At 36.2% G+C, this 26,935-nt stretch overlaps 1 protein-coding gene across 1 annotated transcript; it reads left to right on the top strand.

Annotated features, from left to right (window-relative positions):
• Positions 1-24,571: 24,571 nt before the first annotated feature.
• Positions 24,572-26,127, top strand: LOC117161652 (peritrophin-1-like). The gene is made up of 2 exons (XM_033343351.2): positions 24,572-24,726; positions 25,353-26,127. Exons 1-2 carry the CDS (start codon positions 24,720-24,722, stop codon positions 25,904-25,906), a joined length of 561 nt encoding a protein of 186 aa, XP_033199242.1. The 5' UTR covers positions 24,572-24,719; the 3' UTR covers positions 25,907-26,127.
• Positions 26,128-26,935: the final 808 nt, after the last annotated feature.

Raw genomic sequence — 26,935 nt, 5'->3', positions numbered from 1 at the left:
AATTTAATTTAGAGAAGTTTCTGGTTTAAGTTATTTATCAGGAAGTTTCCGCCTTCGAAATTACAAGCAATTTACAGGAAGTAGTTGACGTCGCGGGGAATATCGCTTGTTCTATCAACGTCAGTGGAAAAACTGCAAGCACTACTTGCAGGGCAAAACTCGTTCCTCACGACACGGCGGAAGACTAATTTGTCAGTGGACGGAGATCAGATCAACAAAGAACGCCGACAAAAGGCAGGTACCGACCTTTTCTATCCTTCTTCCTGTCCTCGTCGCGGTCGTTTGACACCGTGGATGCGTGCTTTTTGTACGCCGTATAATTAATACCTTCCATTCACCGCCACCCCGTTTCACTTCCAAAAGATCGTAGCGTGACCAGTGGCCAGGTTTGGGGCTAATTGTACCGCAATATTAATGTGATTTTTAATTAAAGTTCCACTTAAAGAGCCTTTTGTCGGGTGGCCTTGTTTCAAAGTGAATCACAAAAGCTCCCGCGTGCTTCAACTTTCTTAATAAATTTTATATACAGTAACGGTGCTTATAATAAGTACATATTTGAGATCGGACGACGTAATCTAGAAACTCGATTGTTTTGATTGCCAATTCATATATTGACTAAGGGAATTTTTATTTAACGAACAGTCAATGGTATATTCCTTTAACAAATTTATTTTTCATTTATTGTAATAAATTTATTATAAACGGCTTTTAATTTCTACCCTTTAAATGTACTTTAAATGTACTATGTAGAAATGATTATAGTTCAGATAGTTTAGTGAAACTGAAGTAGCAACGTATTAGTCACATTTCCATCATAATAAAAATTATGATTCTATAGTATGTAATTGTAAAAAAGCGGAAACTGCAACCTGTCACTTTAACAAGTTTATTGAATCAATGAAAACTACATTTAATAATACTATTTTTCACAACAATTTAAAACCTTTGCTGCAAATTTTTACTCTTTCACAACTGGTTATTATCAAGTATCGCGTGTTTAATTGTTGACTCTCTTGCGCATATATTCTTTTTAACCATTTAAGTTTGTATACATACATTCTCTCTATCTCTGTTTGTCTGTCTCTTCATTATCATGTATTCATCGTTCACTCGGTCCAAACAACCCTTCCTTCATATTTCTAATATTCTAAACCAAATACTCATCATTCACACTTTTATCATCCTCTTCAGAAGTACACATTTCACTTAATCTGAAACTTTCTCCCTTTCATCTACTTTATCTGCAACAAGATTTATTCAAGCGAAAGTAACTCCGTTGAATTAATTAAAAGACCGAGAAGAAACAGAGGTGCCTAAAAATGTAAACCTTCGCATAGTGGAACTTTCAGTTGATCACAACGTTTTCAGGGAAGAAATTGTCTGTTTCTCGCCAACTCTGTGATATTCATCCCATTTTCATTCGACGAATTACCGTTGTCACTTGCCGCGTCTACATAAAATTTACCCAACGAATACTGTTATGCATCTCAATGTAGTAAAACCATTCCCCCCGCGCATGGGGTCTGTACAAATCCGAGCGGAGGGGAGGTTTCTTATTTCCCTAGGAACTCAGTTGCAGTGACGTGTAATCGACCAACGATTTACGTGAGTTGCATGCCGTGTTACGGCGGCTACAGACGGGTCGACTATAAGCGGTCGACTGGTGAGAAATTTTGTGTGAACTCGACCAACTCTAATTGACCGATTTACTACCTGTCTGTATGTACTCTGTAGCTCCCTTCAACGCACGAAGACGGCTCAATTTCTTTTGTCGCGATCAGGAGGGACCATTTGGAACGGACAAACATGAAGAAACAACCGAGGAAATTGCTCTGTGGCCACGAAAACGACGCGATTATAACGATTAACTGTCGCTATGTGACGTTAAATTAGGCTGAATATCTTGTCTGTAGTTCCAGATCATAGAGACATCACTTTCTTCTATCATTTTGTTCTTTTTCTTTCTATGTTGTTTTGATATCTGATACTAATTTTAATATTCTAGATAATATGCAGATTCCTAAATACATCGGCTCATGAAAGTAAATATTTAGATTCTTATAAACATAATACTTATATATTTAAAAAACTACATAAACATTAGGTTGTCCCAAAAGTTTCTTCCGTTTTGTAAGGAAATAGTAGATGCACAACATTTTTTATTTTACAATAATACTTCTGGGACAACCTAATACATAATATGTTGTAAGAAATATTTTGAAATTTCATTAGCACTGTTATGATATTAGAATATTATGATTATATTGGTAAATATGGCATTCAACACAACAGTCAATTGTCCGCTATATTAATAAATCTCAGTAATCTGTGAGACCACGTATAACACTGAGTTGTATGTGTTGTCCGTGATAATTGTAGCTGCTGGGGAACCGCTGTATTTTCTTCTTATTTAGATGTGGAAGAAAACTCGGACTACGGGTGCCGGGATTTGAACCCGGGTCCCGAACGTTCGTAACCTACGGCGCTAATCACTGCGCTGCCGTTGTCCGGTGTTAGTGTCGAGTGCTGCAACAACACTTATGTATATGCTTAAGATGGTTATTCAGACGTCTTGCGGTAAATTCTTGAGTTTTTTCGTGATTTCTTACCGTTTCGACCGTTCGCGGAGCGACGCGATCTCGAAGAAACGCGTCAACGGGAGCCGTAAATTCCCGTTACGATTCGAATAGTCGACGCCATGAATAGCCCTATTCCGATTAGGATATAACCGACGCCCTATTTCGATTAGGATAATAGGGGAGGTTGAGTGAGTATAACGCTGATTTGAACAGGTTATAATATATATGTCGGATTAATGTTGGAATTTTGGGCGTTTGACGAACCTTCACTCGAATTTGCCATCGTAGTTATAGCTGATATTTATTGGTACAAATGTGTTTGTTACAAGAGGCTACAAGTATTAGCGGCGATCGGATGGTCGAGATGTCGATGACAATGAATTCAGGTTCGATAACGAATCCACGGCCAACGGGACGACGAATGCGATGTGATACACGATCCTGGTGTCACTCAACGTGCAAGTACTCCTCTGAATAGACTCTATAGAATCCATCGCAGTCCAAGTGGAACTGCCCTTATATAGTCCTGTTCCCACCTCTCGGGTCAATCTTTGTTTTTAAGGAGAGCTATATAATTATTCCATACTTCTGTTAGGTACACGTCCCTCCCTTGACCGTGGCTACGTTCAGTGACCCGTTATGTCACTTCGAGCCCAAGCCCATTGTCATAAAATCTGATTGGAACATTACAACTATTTCGTAGTTTTATTACTTAAGTGTAGCTATAGTAAAAAAGTCTGGACTAGGGTAGTGAGGTTTTTCCCAACTTCGAAAAGGGCAGCCCCGATGTCCTTTCATCTCCGACATATATATTTCCAACAGTTAAATAACTTCAATATTGGATACAATTGTGTATGTGTTGGCTGACAAACTACGAGCGAGTGTGGCCTGAGACTCCTTTCGTGTTGGCGACTGCGTTTGGACTTTGACTGTTGTCGAGATTTGACTCTTACTTAGCTGATATTGCGATTTGTCTTCTGTCGATTGACTGTTTGTTACTTCTATGAATTGACTGAATGTTACTTCTGTGAATTGACTGAATGCTACTGTTACTCTGTCGATTGACTGTCAATGTGTTGACTGACTGTTATTGTTATTCTGTCGATTGACTGTTACTTGGTGACTGTGTCGACTTACTGTTACTTCTGTGAATTGACTTTTACTAAGTATTTTAATACTTATAAATCGGGAGGATGAAGGTACATATCCTAAATGGTTTAGATTTAGTTTTAGGTGTTCGGCTTTTCAGATGTTTGTACAATTGATAGAACAGATTTATTGTTAGGTGTGTTCTATGTTTAACTAAAATTCAAATCAGGGCAAACTGGATATTTGAATTGCGAAAATGGATGACTTAAATGCCACTGATACAGATTATCTCTAAGAATAACTATTGCATGTGTTACGTGCATTTACGGGTGTTTCAGTTTAAAGTTTGACAACTAGCAATTGGTGTACGTAGTGATATTTTCGATACTCAAAGTTGGAGTTCCTTCTTGAATAATTTTTTAGTAATGTACGAACAAACAAATGAGAACTTATTTTCAAACAAATAAACAACTTGTATTATGTTACAGTAAACATTCTACACATAAAGTGGTGTAATAATAATAAATAAGAATCAATATTCATTTTACCAAGTGCAATACCAGCGTTTTTTTAACAATTACAATTAAGTTTGGTAGTTCTCAAAACAGAGAACATAGAATAGTGATAAAATGAGTCTTATACAATAATAAATTAAAATATTTCTTTTTGAAATATGTGTTCCTATAAAGACAGAATTGAAAGCAAAATCTTAAAAAGTGATAGCATACACTTTAATTTAGCTACACTCAACAGAAAATGATAACTGTGAGACAGCTGTAGCTGTCCATTAAGAGATTGCAAGAAATGTGTCTGGTGTTTCAAAGATGTGAGGAAAAGAAAAACAAAAATAAAAGTAAATACTGATAATCCTATTTGGTCAGAGTACGTGTCAAACATCTCACAAAAAGAGTCAATCTATATCCTGATCCTATGGTCCTGTTACTTTCAAGGTTCTTCGACAAGTTTCGCTCAACTATTATCACACAACGATCACGTTGTTGTCACAAATTTCGACTCGTAACCAGAGTTCCAAGTACATTGGTAATCACTGACTCAACACAACCGCGTTTTTTGAGAAATTATATATCGTAGTGATAAATAAAATGTACAGATCGAACTCAACCTCTCCGATTTCGATGATTTTTTAATATGTCGTGGGGCGCATGATACCAAACAACTTCTTCCTATACATATAACCGCCGGTCTCTCTGAATTTCCGAGGTATTCGCCAAAAACTGCAGATACCACTCAAGTGTATTTCTGCTTGTAGCTGTGTAGTTGTACGTCTATGATGGTGCCACATAATAAATGTAATATATATATATGTCGGGGTCAGGTTGGCATTTTGGGGTGTTCGATGAGCCTTTACTTACTTTACCGTCACGGATGTAGCTAATATTTACGAATGTGGGCACTACAAGAGGCTATGAGTAATAGCGGTGATAGGATGGTCGAGATGATGGTGACAACGAATTCAGATTCGATAACGAATCCACGGTCCACGGGAGGACAAGTATCAACGTAATACTCGATTCGGGCAACTTCTCGATAACTCAATCAGCAATTCGTCCAACAACTAACTAACAAACTAACTGACTGCCCCGTAATCCAAAAGAAACTGCCCTTATATACTCCTGTCCTCACTTCTCGGGTCAATCTTTGTTTTTAAGGAGAGCCATATAATCATTTCATACCTCTGTCAGGTACACTCACAACAGGTCCCTCCCGTGATCATGGCTACGTCTAGTGACCCGCTACGTCACTTCGAGCCCGAACCCATCGTCATAAAGTCAGATTGGGACATTAAAACTATTTCTTATTTTTATTACTTAAGTGCAGCTATAGTAAAAGTCTGGACTAGCGTATTGGGGTTTCTCCCAACATTCCGGACGGAAAATCCCGATGTTCCTTCATCTCCGACATATATAAAACAAAGGCGAATGAACAATAGCCCGTTCGTATACTTTATTCACAAGGCAAAGTTACACTTCAATAGCAAAATACAGACTGACTTACCGACTAAAGGACTGGGATCTTTACCTCCTCACTATGATTCGCATATCTCACGGGTGGGAGTCCGGCTACTGTCTATTCTCACCGCTATCGCATGACCAGGTGTTATATGCATATCCTGAGGTCGGCGGATTCCTGGCTTCTGGGCGACGTTACAATGGCGTATGTGTCAGTTTGTTTGTCGGCCGCGCTTGATTCTTTGTTTATAAACGAGAATCAGACGAGTGTCACGACCGGCGTACTTCAAATCCGACGGACTGACGATAGAAATAAAGATGTGGCGGCGGCACTCGACGACAATGTATATCGCTGAAGTGCCTAATGAACCATCAACATCCCAACGGTCCTTCCACCGAAGGTTCTAGAAGAAAGAGCACGTGGCAACGATCGCGGACGCCTAGCAAATGCATGGACGGTGGGGATGTTGAGGGATGACAAAAGAACGTAATCGGATCCGATCGAAAGTAAAATCATAAGAGTCAGTTTTAGAAAGTTACGCCTAGAGTTCGGAAGTAGATTGTAAAGTGTATTGATGTTAGAAAAAAATAAAGTTTTCTTTTTTTATTTTTCACCTCATATTCCTTTTTTATTTTGTTATTTTACGTGACACGACCGGGCACAACGTGCATATGCGAGACTGTAAGAAACATCTATTACAAACTATAATGCAATTAAAAGTGAATATTATCAATGAATTGAGTTTAAGTTTAGGTTCGTGAAACAACGCTTTCGTAAAATATTACCATATGTGACACTGTTATATAGAAAAAACATTTTAAAAGTGATAATTTATGATTCTTGTGTAGCGGCACAAGGCCGTTGTTACGTCCCGGGACACGCAATGATCCTAAGAAACCGTCATCTTGCTAAAACTACAGCTAACGGCGAACGCGACTCGTTTCGCTGTCCAGGCACAACGATTTTTTCCAGCGGCTTCTTTGGTCCTCATTGTAGTCGCTATTGTTGGTCGCAGAAATATGTACAATGTTGCGATAAAGCGTAAGTGCCGACAGGCCGAAATTGTCGAGAAACTTCAATAGGGCTAATGGCCCATCAATATGCCTTCGGTACCTCAGTCGGTGGTTAGTCAAGAGTCGAGTTGCGAGGAGTTCGGTAGTTGCAAGTGATGAGCCGAGTCGACAACAAGTTTGGGGCAACAGTCCTAGTAAGGACCAGGCAACACGCGCTAGTAACGTTAATAAACGCACTGTTACATTAATACGGCGAGTAATCCTTTGGCATCTTTCACGTTCTACCTGTCACTTGACTTGCAAAATTTTAGTAATAATATTAATTTTAATAGTGAGAGTTAGTCCAATTATTTCTCAAGTAATCGCGACTTTTTATCAAATTTTTTTATATCAAATTTCGGAGGAATTATGTGAATATCAAATGATTATGTTTCGGAACTTGAAGGAACGTAGTTTTGGCGCTTACGCTCGTGTGTTTAATACGATTCCGGATTCAACGAGAAGAACGAGCAAACGACGAAGAGGCTCCATCACGTCGCGATGCTTACATTCACCTCGCTGCGCGACTAATTAGCGTTCTCGTTTCCTCGTGAAAACGTCGTCCGTGTACACATACCACATGCAAGTTTGCAACGTTGGTTTTACGCAACATCAAACGTGTGCACGCCCACGAGTATACATATTCGACTCCATGATCCTGATAATTATTGCATGAGAAATACGATGGTCAGAATGATGAATCTTTCAAGCCTTCAGCGACTTTTGCTAACTACGTTTTACCAAGTTGATCGCTAAAAGCATTCTTTGGTAGCCGTATTTAGCGATTAACCAGAAAATGAAATATAAAAGCTTGTGTTAATGAGTCAGATCAAATTATAGATCGGTTTATATTTGTGGTTTCTTCTATTGCTTGGTTTTGAGGACGTGTTGATGTCTAATTTCCAATTTCTGAAATGCATTTGGGAATGTGGTGAATAATAAATAAATCATGATTGCCTAGACCTGTATAAGATAACAAGTGGATTTTCCTCGCGTATTTAATTTCTTTCCATTATCGATTCGTAAAGGTGCATACCTACTTTCTCGTTCTAACATCTACAATATATGCATATTTAATATACGTCACAAAAGATATATCTTAACAAACACGAAGATGGTACCCCATTGGGGGTAGCCACCCACATGATAATCAAACAGATAAAAAATTCGACCAAATGTCCAAATTGGACAAATTGTGAATGTGAAATTTTAAATAAAAAAAAAATATACGTATTTACAATATATACAATATCTACAAAATTTACTCAGAATTTCTACATTTATTTCTACGAAGAAGAAACAATTTTTATTCTCAGGAAATTCTTAAATTCTTGAAAGAAAAGAAATTTAATTAATGTAATTCGATTGTTTTGGCTTGCAATTAACTTTACTGCTATTCAAGTTTCATTTATCCTCTTCAAGGTCGATATCTTTTCTTATACCAATTAATACGATTCAATATTTTCTCTTTCAACCTTAACAGTAAATATCAAATGAATACACAATCTCAGTGACAGTAGCGTGAAAAATGTTAGCCTCTATAAAGAATTCTCTTATAGTTCCTCCATCGTAGATTCTTAAAATTTCACACACAATCAGTTCCTCAACAAATAATTGTCAAAGCAACCATAAAATCACGAAGCCATTAGAAATGGGGTTGGTTGGCAAAAGGTGTTAACACGACAACGTCATCGTGTTTCCTGTAGCAATAAGGATGTGAGGCGAAGAAGAAGATGAAAGGAAGTGACTGCGGGAGCGAGAAACGATTGAAGGAGGAAGTCTAGCACTTTTGTGTCGAACACGACACTAACCGGTTTCGCATCTCGTCTCTTTTTCTCACGCAGGATATTCGATCCTTGAGAAACGATACGTAACGAAAAGAACGATCGAGAAACGAAGACACACGAGGGTCGTGGTGAAAAGTGCATCGAAGAAACTTCTCCGGGACGAAAAAGGAAGATCCTGAGGTCAGATCCGTGGATACGATACGTTTCTTGGTTACAGACGGTGGACGGTTGGGAAAAGTCACAGGGACGTTCCACGTTCGACACGATTTCTTTGCACGTGATATGGAACAAGAATGTCAGGTGGGTTTTTTTCCGGGAAACGAGTGTGTCCGTTTTCTTGAACCCATCTCTCTCTCTCTCTCTCTCCCTCTTTCTTTTTATTTGGTATGTTCTTACTTCTCTTCCTGATGAGTGTAATTGATTCTTTCGCCAATTTCTTTTATCGCGAGACAGATGTGTATATGTACTACCTTTCAAAAGTATTAGGTTACTGTCGAAATATATTTGTAATATACTATTAAAATTACTTTTTGAAGATCAATGTGTTGTATCAAAATTGATGTTCTCTGTTTGAAAAATTATTTACTCTTAAATTACTTTATTTTTAAATCATAAGGCAGATGACAAATGTTCTCTTAAATTAATAAAAAACTTCAATTAATGTATTATGCAGAGTATTATTCTAGTTTCACCTGTTTAGAAGTTCACACGCATAAGTATATATTAGATATATTATTTGTAAAAACTTTATTCCTTCAATGTTCTGGGATAGACGATTCCTCGCACTGATACCAGGCATCACTGTCTTTCTCACTCCCTGGTCAGATGCTCTAAACAAAATCTCTATTCTTTGGCAATGCGACGTCGAGTTGGATGATATCAGTTAAAGCTATCTCCCGCAGCTTCTAAACAGCTGTATTATCGAAACCTCATAACTCTGCAACTTCGAGTCGTCGAATGTCGACTTTCCAAACACACCCTCAAGCAGTCTGCCGAGGACCTTCGTGAACGAGTCTTCGGCCCAATTATAAATTACAGTAAGGCTAAATAATGATAGGTTATCTGCCATTGCGTCGATGATAAGTCCAAATATAAAGAGAATATAATTTAAACATTCTCAAAATTATTACGGAAGTATCACTTTCTCCTATAATTGTATATTAATTTAATTGTTAAACTGTTTCCAATATTTCCAAAATTTACTTCACAACACAATTGCACTCATCGATTTCAACACGATGTGATTTCCAAAAAGCTTCACCAGAATATCCAGAACACCCCTTTCTGTCCTTTAGATCGTTCTCCGAGGTATTCTTCTCGTAAACGCGGGGCTTCCTTTGCTCTCGTTGAATTTCTGTACCATCCTGACTCTCCGTGGTTCACTCGGATTCTCCGTAGAATCGGTAAATAATTTATGAAACCCAGTTCTCTCCCGGCTCGATTTCACGGTGCGACGCATCCGTAGAAAAATTCGGTGGAAGCCACCGTCTCTCGATTTGCTCCGGCAAAGTGTGCCGTACATCCGGAGGACGTTTCCGGAAATCGGACATTTTTGAGGAGAAATAGGGAGACGGGGTGGGTTAGGTCTCGTCGCCGCGAAACTATCGAAAAAGAGGCGGTCTCTTCTTGTCGTTCTTCGAGGGTTTACGATCTCCTTAAACGGGCTTTCTTCGCTTCTATACAGTCCGTGGTCGTGCTGTTATGGTTGTACGTAATGATCCCTCAGAATCTTTTGAGGGTGCTTTCTTGAAAGTTAAGTCACGTGTCATGAATAAATTTGATTTCTTTCTTCCGGTGCTGAACACTTTTCTTTTTACAGTTTATTGAGTTAATGTGGTAGATTATCTAGTGTTTTGTAGATCAGAGACGTTTTGTATGATCGTCTTAAAATACTTATTAATCGTGACTTGTAACCTTGTGATTTGTAAAATTTACAAGTACCTTTCCAGGTATCAAAATCAAATTTTCACTTGGATTCTTTGAAACGATTAAATGTCGTCTAATGTAAGCGTATCTCTAATGACCAGTTGACGAGAACTAAATTCGTACTTTGAGGGAACAGTTAACATAGTATTCAAATAACGGTAATTCGGTGATTCGACTCTAAAAACTGCTAATATAATAGTTTCTGTTTCAACAACTTCGAGAGAATAATTTATACTCCTGTCCAAAAATATATTTGTATGAACCGTATATGCTCCCCAGTGTACACGATTTGTCGAACAAGTCTACCCAGTGTTTCGATAAAGGCAATATCGCGAGATCTACATGGCGAAATCTGAAGAAGTTCCATGAAATATCTGTGGAGTTTTATCTCGCTTATAACACTACGATACACTAGGGGATGGAATAACGTTACAGGAAACCTTCCAGCGTGACAGCCTTGTTTCATCGTGAAATATAATCGGCATGGATGTCATCGTCCCCACAGACTTCTCGAAACATCATCTGTCTCAAACTACTACAGCGTCCTAACGATTATTAACATCAACCAACATCACATGAAGAAGAAGAAGAGACGGAGAAAGAGGAAGAAGAAGCAGCAGCAGAGAAAGAAGAAGATGACGAACTTGCAACAGCAACCTTAGCAAATACTTCAGATTTTCTCGTGGAGCCCTGCCCCCGAGGGTAACCTTCGTCAATTATAAATTTATACAAGCTTTAAGCGCCCAGGAGCACTTCAATCATCCCCGGTTGCTCCTTTCCTGTTCCACAAACACTGGACCAGCTCGCTTGCATTGCTCAGCGTCCGAAAACCAACGACCTCCACTGAAACTTCTATCGGGAGGGATTTTAATATCCGCCAACAAAGCACAAAGTTTCAATCCTCGCCTCTGGTTTTGCTGGAAACGTTTAAACGTCGACGCTTCTGGGACACGTTTTTAACTTTTCTTTAGAGTGCACATGGCTACGGCTGTGGTTCCTCTATGCGGCGGAGCTCGTCGCGAATATTCTCTTTGCGTAAAAGAAAGCGTTAACATGTCCGCTGCGGATTCCATTTTCATTTCCTACAATACTGTATACTACCAAATAATTTACATATAATATCTGTCTTTATTGTGAACATTACATATATGTTTAATACGAATTATTATAAAATACTTTTTCATAATTTTGGCATCTTTAGTTCACGTGTCACGTTCAAGTCGATTCCATACAGACCACACATGATCTAAAAGTGTGTGTCAACTCGAAAGTACGTGTTAAATACAAATGTAACATTGAACTGACGGAAAAAAACAAATAAACTAAAAAAATTAACAGATAGCTGATTTCTTCCGATCATTTTCGAAAGAACGATATTTTCAATAAGAACATATCATGTAGTTAGATACAGTTTTTTTTTTATTTAGTTGTTTACATTCACAATTTGTCCAGTTTGGACATTTGGTAGAATTTTTTAGCTGTTAGATTATCATGTGGGTGGCTACCCCCGGTGGGATACCATCTTCGTGTTTGTTAGGTTGTGTCCTTTGTGAGGTCTGCTGGGTGTTTCCTTTTCAGCCTTCTTTCCATGTTTGAGGTGTTGATCGTTTCCATAGCTAGCCGGTTTGGGTGTGTTCCTATTCCTTCTTTATATTTTCCTGCGTGTCTTCTAATTTCCTCTTTGACCGTTGGTATTCCCAGGTCCTTCCGTATATCCTCGTTTCTAACGTACCATGGGGCGTTTACTATTGTTCTAAGAATTTTAGCTTGTACTGTCTCTATTTTGTTTAAATGGCTCATTGCTGCTGTCCCCATAGTGGTATTCCGTACGTCCAGATTGGTTTTATGATCGTTTTGTATATTTTTAATTTATTTTCTATACTTCATTTGGATTTTCGATTTGTTAGCCAATGCATTTGTCTCTTTGTTGTCTGTATTTTGTCTACTATTGATTTAGTATGCTGTTTCCATGTGAGTTGTGTTTCTAGGTGAAGTCCTAGGTATTTAACTTGCCTTGTTTGCGGTATGTGCGTGCCGTTCAGTAGGATGTTTGGCGGTGTCTGTTTTCGCAGCGTGAATGTAATATGGTTGCATTTATCGGGGTTTGCTTTTATTTGTTTATCTTGCAGTCACTTTGCTATTTTTGTGATATGTTCTTGTAGTAATTTGACTGCTGTCAGATACAGAGTGAGAACAGTAAGCTAATTACTACCGAATAACTCGTTAGTTGAGCACCGATTTTAATCCGTGCTACTACTTACGGTTTATTATTACACGGGTCTCATCCGTAGTTGGCATGCATATCCACAGGTCCTTGGATGGATGTCGACTACAATCGGCGTTCGGAAAAAGAAAGGTAATATTCCCAAACGTCCCTTCAAGTTTTTCGGCTTTCTGATCACGCACCACGTTGTACTAATCCCACGAGGCGATTCTTAGAATACAATGATAAAACGTACGATGATTTACGCAGCCACGTCATCGCTTAATCAAGGAATCTTGTTATTCTATAGCGAAATCGAGTTACGAATACATTTAATAGCTTTTGCACGTGAACGGAGTAAATTCATCGGTACATTATTGAAAACGTCAGAAACCACTCGCGGCCATGCTTCTGCCTTCGCACTCCTCTCTTCGTCTTCGTTTCTGCTCAGTCCTCCTTTTCCGTCATCCGCATTAAAGGGATCTCTCTCTTGTTTCATCCCCTGGGTCGCTCGAACGACTTCCATCCTCTCGCTTCCTTCTCGGCTTTCTTCCACCGGCTGTTAGCCTAGAGAGAACAAGAAAATGTACCTGGTGATTTGGCGATGTACGATTGAGAAATTGAGATGGATTGATGGTTCTACGGTTAATCCGAAATTTTTAAAGGGTTGAGTATCGGAGGGAGATTTACGAGATTAAGTGAACTGTGGAAGCAAGAAATCGGGGTGAAAAGGTAAATATAAAATAGGAATATTTTTCATCGTTTATTTTGTAGTAAAAAAAGGCGAAGAGATTTGGTTTAATTTCTTCCGAGACACCCTATACGCAATTCAAAAGAAAGAGGGAAAGAAAATTGAGATTGGGCAGAAGAATCGTTGGTCGAACATCTAAGAGTAATTGCAGCGTGTCTTCGATCGGCGTTTTCGAGATTCGATGAGATCTCGATTTCAGACGGCAGCCTTTCCTTAGAATCATCATCATCTCCTGAATTCTTTCTCTTCCTTCCTCTTATCGTCCGAGGTAATCCGATTGTCGAGCCAACGTTCTATTATCAGCGTCGACCAGTAACCCTCAAAGGGAATTAATAATCGGATATTTAATTGCTTAAGGTTCTCGAGATAAATCAACGTGCGCAGCAAGCTGTTCTTTACCCAGGAACGAAACAACATGCAGCTTTCTCTCTTTAGAAAAATTTTACAGAGAAAAATTGTGAAAGTTAATCGAATAAATAAATTACGCGGAAACAGCGAAGAAATTATAACACGCGAAGGGTGTTCATTAATTTAATATAATAATCAACGTCATCGCGAAGAGGACAAAATTAAGAACCAACGAAAGTACGGATAGAATTGCACGCTCGCTGGCGACAGTCTAGCGTGTTTATTTTAAGAGCACCCTTGGCTCATGCATAAAAGATTAAAAGCGTTTAAAATTTAAATGTGGTCCAAATAAAAGAGGAGAAAAAATCATGCAAGAAAGGAAAGAGAGAGACACACTACGAAAAGAGAATGCTTCTGGCGACCATACAATTTTCTATTGATATTCTTCGCATTACTGCTTTTCGAATCCATAATTTTTCTAGTATTCCTTTAGATGCAATCGACTGCCATTCGTTCATCGCAGTGAACATTTCAAACATGGTGTTTATGTGGCGAATATTGAGTTGTAGAGTGGTTCTCAATCGTTGATAAGTTAAATAAAACAATGATTTCGTTTATTAATAAAATAGCGATATAACAACTGTGGAATCGAGCGAAAGGATTTACATTTGGTCGAGGGGTGTAACAAATCCTATTCGCTCTTCTGATGTATGATTGGAGGAGATTGATTGATTGTGATTTAATTTGACTTTCTTGAGATATGAATGAAATTCTGTCGAAACATGCGCTATTTTAGCATTTCTAACACATTGACTGACACGACGCCCGTATTCTGGTGACAACAAAGTTTTCGGTAGGGCCGCGTCACCCGTATTCGGATGACGCTTATTCGACTACTTGCGAAGGATCGTCGGAGGTATTTGAAAAGATATTCCAGAGGAAATAATAAAACTATCGAATTGTTATAAAAGTAATACGAAAATGGTTTATTAAAAAAATTATTTATGTAAAACTTTAAAGCTTTCTATACGTAGCTGAGGTTGGTCGCGACAATTTGGACAATAAGTTGTTGTTTTCTTTAAATTCTCTCGTGCCTTTGTTCGGTCCATTCGACGTCTTTTATTTGCATAACATAGTTTGCATGCGCGTCTAATGCTTCTTCCGGAATCATTTTTCCGAACGGCGATATTACGCTGACTCCGTCGAAGACAAGGATTTTTTGTATTTTTAGACAACCCTAATAATTTTGCAACTGATAATTCTCTAAATATTCTAATATTTATATTCTTCTTTGTTTTGTAAACCGTCAAAGCGTTTACAACAGAAATTCCCAGAAGAAGTTGAATGCCAAGTTTTCTGTACCATTTGATTCCTTTTCTAATTGTGGTGGCATAAGGAACCATTTGGTCGGAATAATCTGTACCACATTTTCCTTCATTGTATTCGACAACAGCTAGTGATTTTAATGTTGCGAACAAACGAAACGAGAGATCATTCTTGAGATCAGAATTTCAGCGACTCGCATTACTAAAATATCGATGAGACTACCTAGCAGAGACCTTGGTACTGCTGCACGCGTGGCCTGACGGAGATTTCTTTGAAAACTCATGTTAACATCTTGTATCTTCCCTTCCATCGCGTGTTGTGTCTTTGGTAGGCGAACGAATGATGTATTGAGTTGTGCATCGATGTGGTGAAACGTGCATCCCGATAAGAGGATCTGAGTTATGTGATAGGAACCGCTAGGTTGGTCGTTGCATGTTGATTTGGAAACTTCAAAGCTTATGACAGAGTCTCGGCGATAAACATACATACAGTTGTAATTAAATTATTCACTTATCATCCGAGTACTGGCCCGCAGACGGTCTAAACGCTAATATTATACTTTTAAAAAATACCAATTGTTTTCGACCCTAACATAAACTTAGCCTAACGGAACATCGCGTTATAACACTCAACAATAACAAAGCTTCTGTCCGTCGAGCCTTTATACTTTTACTTGAAATGTGAAAAACGTGGAGGCTTCAAATATTCCAACACATATTGAAAAGTGAAGAGGTACTAGATAAAACGTCTAAAATTTGAAGGTACATTAGCGTTTCCAACAATGCTGCTATTGTCGTATAATAATTGGTATGCAACATAATCTTGGAATAAGAAAACTAAAATGTAGATCGAATAATTCCATGAACCAATTGAAAATTCATAATCAATCATTCGCGTGTTAGACACACATGGAACCTCGAATGGTTTCAAGTGATTCTCAATATAAACTGGCGGTAAGTGCACTTCGAACAGCGCGATTCTCTTTATCGTCCACGTCTATTCGTTCCTCGTTTCTTTATCTTTTTCACGCTTTCAGGTTTTGTCGTTTCTCGGTCTCACGCGACAACTAGACGCCTGATAACGAGCAAAGATAAAAAATGATAACAACGCGACGATGCGGCGCTGGCGGTTTGCTCCTTTGTCGCTTCTTTCTCACGTCAGTCGTCGGACAAAGGGGTAATTTCGAGGGTGACAGGGGCAAAAAGAGGACGAGGAAAAAGAGAACACGAAATCGCTCCTCGGAGAGAACATTCTTGAATAGAGTTTTGATTTCGGATCCCTCGCGGACGACGTGCCGGAAATTTTCCGCGATTTTAAATGCCACGATCGTTTTGTATCGCGTATGTTGCATCACTTCGTTTCGAGTGTTTTTATTCTACGCTTTAAAAAGTAAAAATGTAAAAATTGTGTCCTCTTTTTGGTAATTTTTCTGATTTTTTCTGATTTCGCTAATTCGTAATATCAGCGATTAGGGATGCATCCCTTAATACTAGAACTACCACACCAGACAAATTGACTGGTTTTACAATTTTATTTTAAAATTCCTACCATGTTATATTTTTTCCGCATTGATGTAACGACTTTCGCAACGATAACTGAAAAAATGATATAATGAATTTTATTTTGTTTTTTATATATCAAACTCAAAATACTTCTGTATCAAGGCTACTTATACCAACACCAGTCAAAATAACTGGCACTTGCCAAAGTGTAAAAGGGTCCTGCGATCTGTTTATCAAATCCCAATTAACTAGTTCCCTCGTTTTCTACAACTTCCCACTCGTTTTCTAAATTTTTACTGCGTATTATTCGATATGATATCAGTTATCATGAAAATTCTTGATTGATCGCTAGATGCTAACGCTAGAAATATCAAATCAGTCAAAATGACTAGCTATACAATTTTATAGATGTGTCAACTCTTGTTTAGAGGTCATGGTCCCAGATGGATTAATGATACCAAAAATGTACTACATAACATAGAATTCCTTCTGTAAGAAAGAAATAAATTAATAAATATAAAAACATTCTATTATTACGTATTTTTTTAAGACCAGTCATTTTGATTGGTTTTGGTAGAAATAACTTCCTGTTAACTATCGGTAGTTCTAGTGTTAACTATTTAAGATTGTACTAAGAAAGAAACTCTAGCAAGTTATTGAAAATAAATCGTATAAATTTCTTATGTTAAATGGCATTTAACATAATTATTAATATTTATTTTTTATAAAAACTTGAATCTATAGGTATATTTTCATAAGAAGAGAAATCTAGGGGATAGAGAAATAATTGGTATTTAGATTTATCATACTTACATACAAATTCTTATATTCTATACTTATATACATACTTATATACAAATTCTTATATTTTATACTTACATTCAAATATTAAATACAAATTATACTACTAAAGCATTAATATTGGAAGTGGAATTGATACGTTTATTTGATTAATTGAGTGATTAATTTGTTTATATTTTGAAATATATTTTCGCAATGTGGTACAACAGTACTTTAAATTATTGAGGTATATACGAATTAAAGAATTTGTAAAATATATCCCTTGTAACTTTCTATTGTGCCCTTTACAGAATATATGTGTTCCAACTTCGTGTTATGCTATTTAAAAACTGTGCTAAGAGTTTTTAAGACTCGTGTCCTCTCTTGTATTATGCCCTGAAAGCATTGTGTCCCTGGAAAAGCGTCAAAGGTCCTCTGCTTTGTAGAGGTTGACAAGGGTTTAGTTAACCTTTTGGAATATTTCACAGGGTTCGAGGCTTTTTTGCCAAGATCAAGTCTGAGGTACATTTTTGTAATTGATGTTATTACGTTGCTCAGTTCAATCGTGTTTCTTTATTCTTACAAAATTTCTGAAATTCAAGAAAAATATGAAACAATCGCTGTTAACATACGTAATTTTTCATTGCAATCTTATGTCAAGATTTTTCTTAAAACATTAAAGCTTCTGCCTGATGAAACACAAATGAAATTGAGACATAAAAATTCAGGAACTAAAAATTATGGAACCATCGATGAATGACAACCATCGATCAATACTTACGAAATTAAAAATTAATAGTAAAGATAAATTAGCTTCAGTTGAATTAGTTTTAATCCTTACAAACATGAATATGACATATTTTATTTGTAACAGAAATGAAATTATATGTAAAAAGATAGGAGTCTTTTAAATAAATAAATTATTACCCAAATGACGAGTTAACTTGTCTCCCCAGTTAATAGTTTTAACCAAGCAATCAGTTAAAATTGATAAAAATTTACTTTAGATCAGACTTCATAAATGCTCCTTACTTTAACGTAAAGAGTTGGCGAATTAGTTAAATTTGTCACGCAACGGAATGTTTATTAGTCGCGGTCGAGTGGAAACCCTGCGACGCCTCATGATGACATCTATTATTCTCCGCAATGTCGCATTATCGTCTTTGTGGCGGCAAGTAAATCCGCGGAGGGTAGAGCAAACGTCGGCTCATTGCGATTTCACGTCGCTTCCGGTCGTCGAATCGACATGCGAAATCCGGCCGAGTTATTCTGCTCACGCGTTCCTCAAACGACGCATTAATTCACGCGGTGTCCGCTTCGCGAGAACTTTCCTCATCGTCGTAATACGCGGTACCGGAAGTTGCGACGAAACTCGCGGATTATAATGTTGTTCCACGTCAAGTGTATTAACTGGTTCTTTGCGACAATGAACTCCAATTCTTTGAGGATCCTGTGCACGTCTCTCGACCGTTCGTTGGTCGTAATTTTCAACTTGTTGAATTTTACTTCGGAACTTTTTACTCGCTAGAACTTTTCTTCTTTTCCTAATCATTAAATATATACGTGTTTTGATAAAATGAACGTGTGCTTCTCTTGAGCTTTAAATGTGATGTTCATACACCCGATATACCTCCATCGTGTTATTCTAATTAATATTATTCATATGTGATATAATTAGGTACATGTTAGATTAGTAATGGATGATCTTCAAATGACGATCTATGTTAATTTAGCGAGATAAGCGTAGTTTATTTGATGAACAAAATGAGATGATAAAGGGAATTTAAATATTACATTAATCGATAAATAAATAGCACTTCATTTGTTAGAACTCATTTAAATTTATATGAGAAGACATGTTACTGTAAAGGTATCAAATTTTATATTTTTGAAAAGCGAAGCTTAGCATGTAGTTTCAAAGTAATATATTTAATAATAAGTATATTATATAGTAAAGTCACGAAGCCAGCGAATCCGTGGAATACGATTCGCTTCGAAGATTTAAAAGTTTAGTTTGTCTTGATATTTCAAGTTGATAGAATTTTTAAGTTGCTTAGGAGATTTATAGAAGGACGATTACCTCGATGAATATAAAGTAGATTTGATAACTTGAAGCACAAATCCGTCGTTGAAAGTAGTACTTTGGATTGAAAATTAATACCGTTTCAGTAGTTTGAGAGTTAAGTTAATAGGATAGGTTGAACTACGGTTCAAAGTTGGGCTAGTGGAATAGACCCGTTACTGGTCAGTCATCCGATTAGTGTAACGGCTTTACCGCGTTCGGTAAATAGGATTTGTTTAATCTAAGCGATCGTATATTTCAATTACTGCACCTACACAAAATTTAGAAGAACAAGTTTACTTCACTTTGAATACATTTGTTGCGTTTAAAATACTGGATCGCTTCAGATTTGAGAAAGAAATATTAGAAAGTCAATATATACAGGGTGCATCACAAAAATTTGCACAATCTGTTCTCTTTGAAACTGTAATAGATGTCGGCTTGAAATTTGAACACGTTAAACGGTTCAAAGAGCCTTATATTTTCGAGTATAAGATATAGGTATGCAGAAATGTGAAGAATATGCAGATTCAGATAAAAGTTTTATTAGGCTTGGAAACAGTTATCAAAATAATGAAAAATTAATACACAGCTTCTTACGTTCTAAAATATTATCTCTTTGAAAAGTTAAATGGATCATGCATAACTCGATAAAATAATATAAAAGAAAAAATGTTGAGCATCTATTATTTCCTTATAAAGCATAAGAAACTTTTGGGATAGCCATAATATCATATGTAGTTTCGGGGAAAAACAGACTGTAACACTTAACGTGGTTCACCTCGTATATTGTTATGCAATCAGATATTGTATACATTATATCTGTTTCAATGATTTTGTTCCATCTATTTGATAACTTCATGATTGCTCTCCCAAAAAATTTCGTTTTCCTCTGCAATGCATTTTACCAATTTATGTTTCTGAGCTTCTAGCTTATTCAATTTTATAATGTTGAAAAAGTTTTGTAAAATAGCATTGCAATTAATGTGTAATACGCGTAAGAATATTTTTGTAAAAAAAATTATGTCTACGTTATCAAATTTCTCTTCGATTACTATACTCGATATCCAGTTAAGAATTGTACTTATTTTATTATCTTACAAAGACTTATTACTTATAAAAACTTTTGAATCGTATTTTAATCAATACTATCTTCAATTAAAGCAGTGTTTTGGATCTGTTATTAAGATTTTATTGATACAATTTCTTCCAGAATGACGTAATACAGTATACTACTGATAATCGCACAAGGCGCTGTAATTAAAATCAATTCAACAGACCGCGATCGTGCTTATCAGACAATATAGGTATTGAAATACGTTGACTGTTATCAACTTGACTCAATGAAATCGAATTGTTAGTGGTTCGGTCTTGGGTAGGAAATTGTGATGCGTTAATTGCTTGATCGTTTCCCTGTAGGAGATAATCTCATCAGAGGCAATACAGAGAGTCTTGCTCATTCTACAACTTTACCGATGAGAATTCCGAACGTGTGCTCGATTGAAATCAGTTTGACATAACTGTATACATTCCGCGCGATTAATTACGAAGTTACAAAGTGATTTAATTAAATGCCGGCTAATCGAAGCCGTTGCATTACCATTTGAATGTTACTTAATCAACGTGTCAAGTTGAGATTCGCAATTCCCGAGCACACGTCCCGCAGACAGAGTATTAATTTCAACAGGCCATCAGTTTTCGCTTTAATTGGATAGAGTTTGTTCGTCGCGGCACGCGATAAATGTCTGCTAGACGTACCCGCGGAATTTTAATTACTTTTCACCGTAGCTTTCAGTCTCCGATATAACTTTATTTATAACTTTATTTTCGCCGGCTGAACATTTTTCTTTTTCATTAACTTTGCCCACGGAACTTAAAAGCATGGGATCCATAAGAAATAAAGTCTTGAGAGGTATAACTCCGGGGAACGAATGATTATTCCTCGAGAAGAATAGTATAACACGAAAGGATCGCGAAGTATGTGATACGAAACTTGAAATAAGGAATTTATATTCTCTGTGTATTTACTTATATGTACATTTGCTTAAGCCTTTGTACTCTGAAAACAATATGTTTTATGATAAAACAACCAACCGCACCAGCACATTTTTATAACGAAACTTTGTAAAATTAGTAGTTTTGTTTCGATAAGGTAAGGTGGATAAAAATGGTTATAAATTTGTGACTGTTTATGGATTTATGAGTAATCTAAATGTAGAATATAAAGCGATCAATGTAGCTTCTGAATAGCTTAAGTATTCTTTGAACTGCAAAAAATTAATCTCTATCATCCACAAACTAATTTTCCATTCGTTGGAAGAAATCCTAAACCGTGCTTTGTTATAACTCTTTTTATAAAATATACACGTTGTTCCATAAGATCGGAACAATTTCAAATCCATTTTACTTAAAAGTCGTTGACTATCAGAAGTGGCAAATGAAAAATTGAACATTTTACGCTCAGTTTTTATTAATGCGGTCATATCATCAAAGCGTTATCACGAAGATGTAATCAACGCTGTTGAAAAATAACAAGTAAAAGCAGTTTCGAGTTTGAAAGAGGCGAAGGTGAAACAGCTAACAATTCCACGAATGTTATCCGAAGATAAAAATAAATAATAAAATCGACATTTTGATTGGCAAGATAAAAGCTTCTATTTGTCCATGTTAAATGATTATTCGACACTTTTCTGAAGAAGTCTCTTTCATCTACTGCACTTGTAGAACGGTTATTTTCTCTCGCAACAATATTAGATGGGCCCAGGCAAAGATCTCTCATGGATGAGCTTTTTGAAGAGAGAGCTTTGCTTACGACAAACTGCTGCAAAGATTTCTTAAGGAAGCATTTTTTCTTATACAGATTGGAGTCCTTAACAAACTGAATAGTATTTCTTAGATGTTAGATATGTAGTATGTGGTGTGTTGTTAGCGGCTGATTTCCGCAGGTGATGCAATATGCTCGATCCATTTTGCTGAGAATGAGTTGTTTCGAGGAAATAGGCGATTTTGGTGTGGTCGATTCTTAATCGGGACAGCAAGCGTTTATCTTTCCCGTTCATCATTTTCCATTTATTTTCTAATAATAATAGTGAAAATAAAGATCTGAGATAAATTATTTAAAATAATTGCTTCTTATTTTTATTCCAATTAAAATTTGGTCTGGTTTAGGCTGCCTTTAAATCAGGCGCGCCAAAATTTATAGGAAATGATTTGTAACAAGTTGAGAAGAAAATGAAATCGCACCTTGTAACGGGAAAGCGCAATTTTATTAAAAAAATGTTAAATTCTGTTGCTACTAATTCGTTTTATACTGGATTACGCATCATCGTCACCTCGTACAATACAGTATCTTAAGAAAGTACCTTATTCGAATACCTACAGGACACACATTACCTACAATAAATGTGATATGCCGATTTTGATGAAAACTTGCAGATTCATAGTGCAGCTAATAATACTGATCACCTACTTTTCCTTTACCGACAATCGTCCACATTTCGCGGATGAAAACTCTCAAAATGCGGATAGATGCCCAAGGATAAATTGTATATTTTCAGCAACAAATATAAGCATATAAACAAATTTTAAAGAATCCATCAGTTTCAATACATCTTTGTTCATTATTTTTTGTAAATATTTGACAATTTTAACTAAAATTTGTATGTGTAAATTGGATATCTAAATTCGAAATAAAAAAAGGATAAATCAGAATTTCTATTTTTTCTAAATTGACTAAGATAGTCGTTCTTTTAACTAACTTGAACGAACTTTTGCCTTCTATAGACAATCAAAATTTTCTAGGCTAATTTGGGTGTCATTTTGGTTAGGAAATATTTAATCGCCACATCTTTGCATTTAAGGGGGTGTCCTGAATTAGAATGTTCTAAAACAGCGTCTTTTTGTGATTTTTTTTAGAAGCGAAAGAAAGAAATGAAGTTATTGAATTTTGAGCTATGGTTTTATATATATTTGATAAATACAAAAAAAATTTTTTTAAAGTAAAAAAAAGAAATTATAACAGATTTCTAAGCCTATTTCATGGGCTACAGTTTTCAATCGGCGTGAAATCCATCCTCGTAATTCTTGACCGAAACAAAAAATCAAAAAAGGATTAAATTATTGTATATTTTTCTCCTCGATGAACTAAAAAAGTTCGTCAAAAAGTTTATTTAAATAATTCTTATAGTTTATTTTTTCTTTTTATAAAACACATTTTTTCTTTAAACCCACCAAAATTTTTAATTTCACACTATTTCCTGCCTTTTTTTTAGTTCATTTTTTTTGTTGCCTCTCGATATCCCCACTACGCACGCGTTTGTTAGATGTCCGCGACAGTTTCCGCGTATGCGTTCTTCCGAATATTTGGCGAAAGAACCGTAGGGATATCGATGGTACATTTGGCATGTCGGCCTTACGCTTTCAAGGTAGCTTTGTGTCACGAAACCATCGGAAAATTCCGTGGTCGAGTGTCACCACATGTAGATAAACATAATCGCTTTTTCTTAGCAGAAATCATAAAAGGTTTCGACGACTAGACCTTGCAAAGATATACGAATAAAACACGGAGATAATTAATTCACTATTCTATTGGTATTATCGTGTTACATAATTCACGATAAATATACCAGATCTGCGCAATAAATAACATATTTCCGATTTATAATTACAGATACTTATGCTTCGTTCGTTAAAATTATATTACAATCCTATCGTGTTACGATCTTATCTGTATCATCGTGAACAGGATAAGAATTTTAAGAACTTTCGTTCTAAATCTTTATCAATACGTTAAAAAATCCAATCGAATAATTCGATTCTGTTACATATATAAGGTGTGATCTTGTTTACACCATGTATCTATTATAGTTGTCTGTTATTAGTTACTTCCAAGAGTAATCTACTTCTCTCATTGAAATTGTTATACAGAATCGCTTGCTTCGAATTTCTCGACATCTTCGATACTTTGATTACAGTTTGCATTCACAGCCCTCCTAAATATATATCTAGGTACATAACATATTTTCTTTATCGTTATTAAGCACTATTATCCCAGCATTGCACCTTTGATATGTAAAACGCAAAACGATAAGACGATTTATACGTGAGTGATAATTCTAAAATTGTGAGTTATATAATAAAGGGAATTATCGTTTGAAAATACTTTAAACGTAAATCGCTAAATGATTGTATCGTCCGATACAAAGTAGAAAGATATGTTGATAGATATGGTGATAAGTTAGCTATAAAAGTCAAATCTTATAACTTGGCAATGTCAGTTCCTTCCCAAAAACCGACTATAAGAGAGTTTGTTACCTTTTCATTGTTAGAAATAAATCTGTTAGAATGAGAGGTGAGTAATTTTACTTGTGATATAGTTCGTAACCACGTATGTTGCTTTTGAGATATTATTTTAGTTTCGCATATCCTTATATCGCATATATTATACGAACAATGTATTTTGTGAGAGAATATAGAGAACGAAATAAATTTTTTCGGCTACTGGCGAACATCAATGACGAAGGAAGTTGTTTTCAATTACGAATAACCATCGAAGATGAATATTTTTTGCTTATTGGAAACCACTGTCGAAAATTGTTATGCTGCTAACTGTTACACTTAGCATTCCTATAATTAACACTGTGTCGTATATGCATTCATCAGGTTGCTACACTGACGATTAATACTGTTTTTAGTTACCTATAACCATTAACGATAACTAAATTCCATTGATTAGCAATAATCATTATCAAAAATGGATCTCGTTTTAGTCCGTCACTGATGATGATAATCAAAAAGTATTAATCACTTATACTACTCATTTATAATCAGTAACTGTAAAAATTGAAATCACCAAATTCGTCACTAAATTTTTTGATCGTTAGTTTGCTATTTAAACAACAATTAGCTTTTTCTTCATGACACGCAAAATAGTATTGACATGCAGAATGGCAGATTCGTTATTTTCTTCTATTTCAGATTTATTATTACTAGCCATTGCCGTTTTGGCAGTGACAGGCAACGCTTTTGCCGAAGTATACAAAATTCCGAGAGGTCCACCAGAATCTTCGAGCAAAACGAGAGAGTCTAATGTCCACCTCAAACAAATCGACTTACTACCTCATGCAACAGAGGAAAGAGGTGTAGATTGTCCACTAGAGGGATATACATTCGTACCACACGAATCTTCTTGCACCAAGTATTACTTTTGCGAAAACGGAAATAAGCATATGGGTGAATGTCCTGAAGGCATGATATATGATTATATTAGAAAAGTTTGCGATTCGCCGCATGTCGCCATATGTATAAACCAAAAGTATAACGACTTTTACAACAATGATAATAATTGTTATTTTCCATCTGATTGTCCATCCGTTGGCCATATTCGTTATTCTCATGAAAGAGATTGTAGTTTATATTACGAATGCTCCAACGGTCGCAAATGTCTTCTGAAGTGTTTCGATGGGCACGTCTTCAATCCAGTAATCGACACGTGCGATATACCCAAGAACGTACCCAACTGCCGCAATTAGATACCTACTACGAATGCAGTGTAATCCTTGCGATGTAGTGTCGGTGTTAACAATATTCCTCATGAATGTTACTGTAACAGATATTATAAATGCTCAGGCAATATGAAACTTCTTATGACGTGTAAAAGCGGACAACTCTTTGACTATACAGAAGAAAGATGCGTTGATAGTAGTCATGCTTACTGTTATATGGACAGTAATGCTAGGAATTGAGAAACTTGTGGTACCTAGTACAACACAGGCTTTTACACAGAAGATTGTCAAAAATATTGTAGATGTAGCGATAGGAACGTGTGTATATCGAGCAATGTGCCAGCGGTCTGTACTACGATATAATATCGGGAGAACGTGCCTCAAAACGTAAATTTATCGTCGAACTGTCCGTCTCTACCTGATTGTAGCAGTAGTATTGCTGTTGTACCCCATTATTGTAAATTTACACTTTGCTATGAATACGACGGAAAGTCAAATATTGCGAGGTATGCGATACTGGATTAAAGTTATATTATGTACTCGGAAGCTGTGTGAGTAAAAATGCTTAATGTGGCAACTGCAACCTACTGGCAAACAAAACATTTTTGGTTGGATATACCATTTGTGATTAATTTGCCTTAAAAGCTGGAAAATGAATCGTAGAATCAGAAAGAAATGAATTTGTAGAATAATCACTAAAGGTAAATGCTTTGTTGTAATACCTTCGAGTATCTCTGAATTTCAGAATATTACGATGTTACAAGGTTAAAACGTAATGCTGCTTTTATATATTATTTAATTTATGTAATCTTTTAGGATAACTGCATTGAATTTGACACAGATCGCAAATTTTCTGTAAATAATAAAATTAGTGATAAATGACACCATTTAATTAGCATTCTTTCTTATATGTACACATAGCATGAAACGATATTAATTTAATTATATTCGATTCATCGCCATGTATATTGTCACGATTTTATTTTGTAAAAATGCGACTGATTAACAAAAACATTACCATAAATGTAGTAGTTACATACAAAGCAAACGTAAATC

This window comes from Bombus vancouverensis, chromosome 7 (genome assembly GCF_051014615.1).
Source record: "Bombus vancouverensis nearcticus chromosome 7, iyBomVanc1_principal, whole genome shotgun sequence".
Classification (NCBI taxonomy): Eukaryota; Metazoa; Arthropoda; class Insecta; order Hymenoptera; family Apidae; genus Bombus; species Bombus vancouverensis.
Note: the sequence above shows the minus strand (reverse complement) of the source record. Positions and strands in the feature narration are given on the sequence as shown.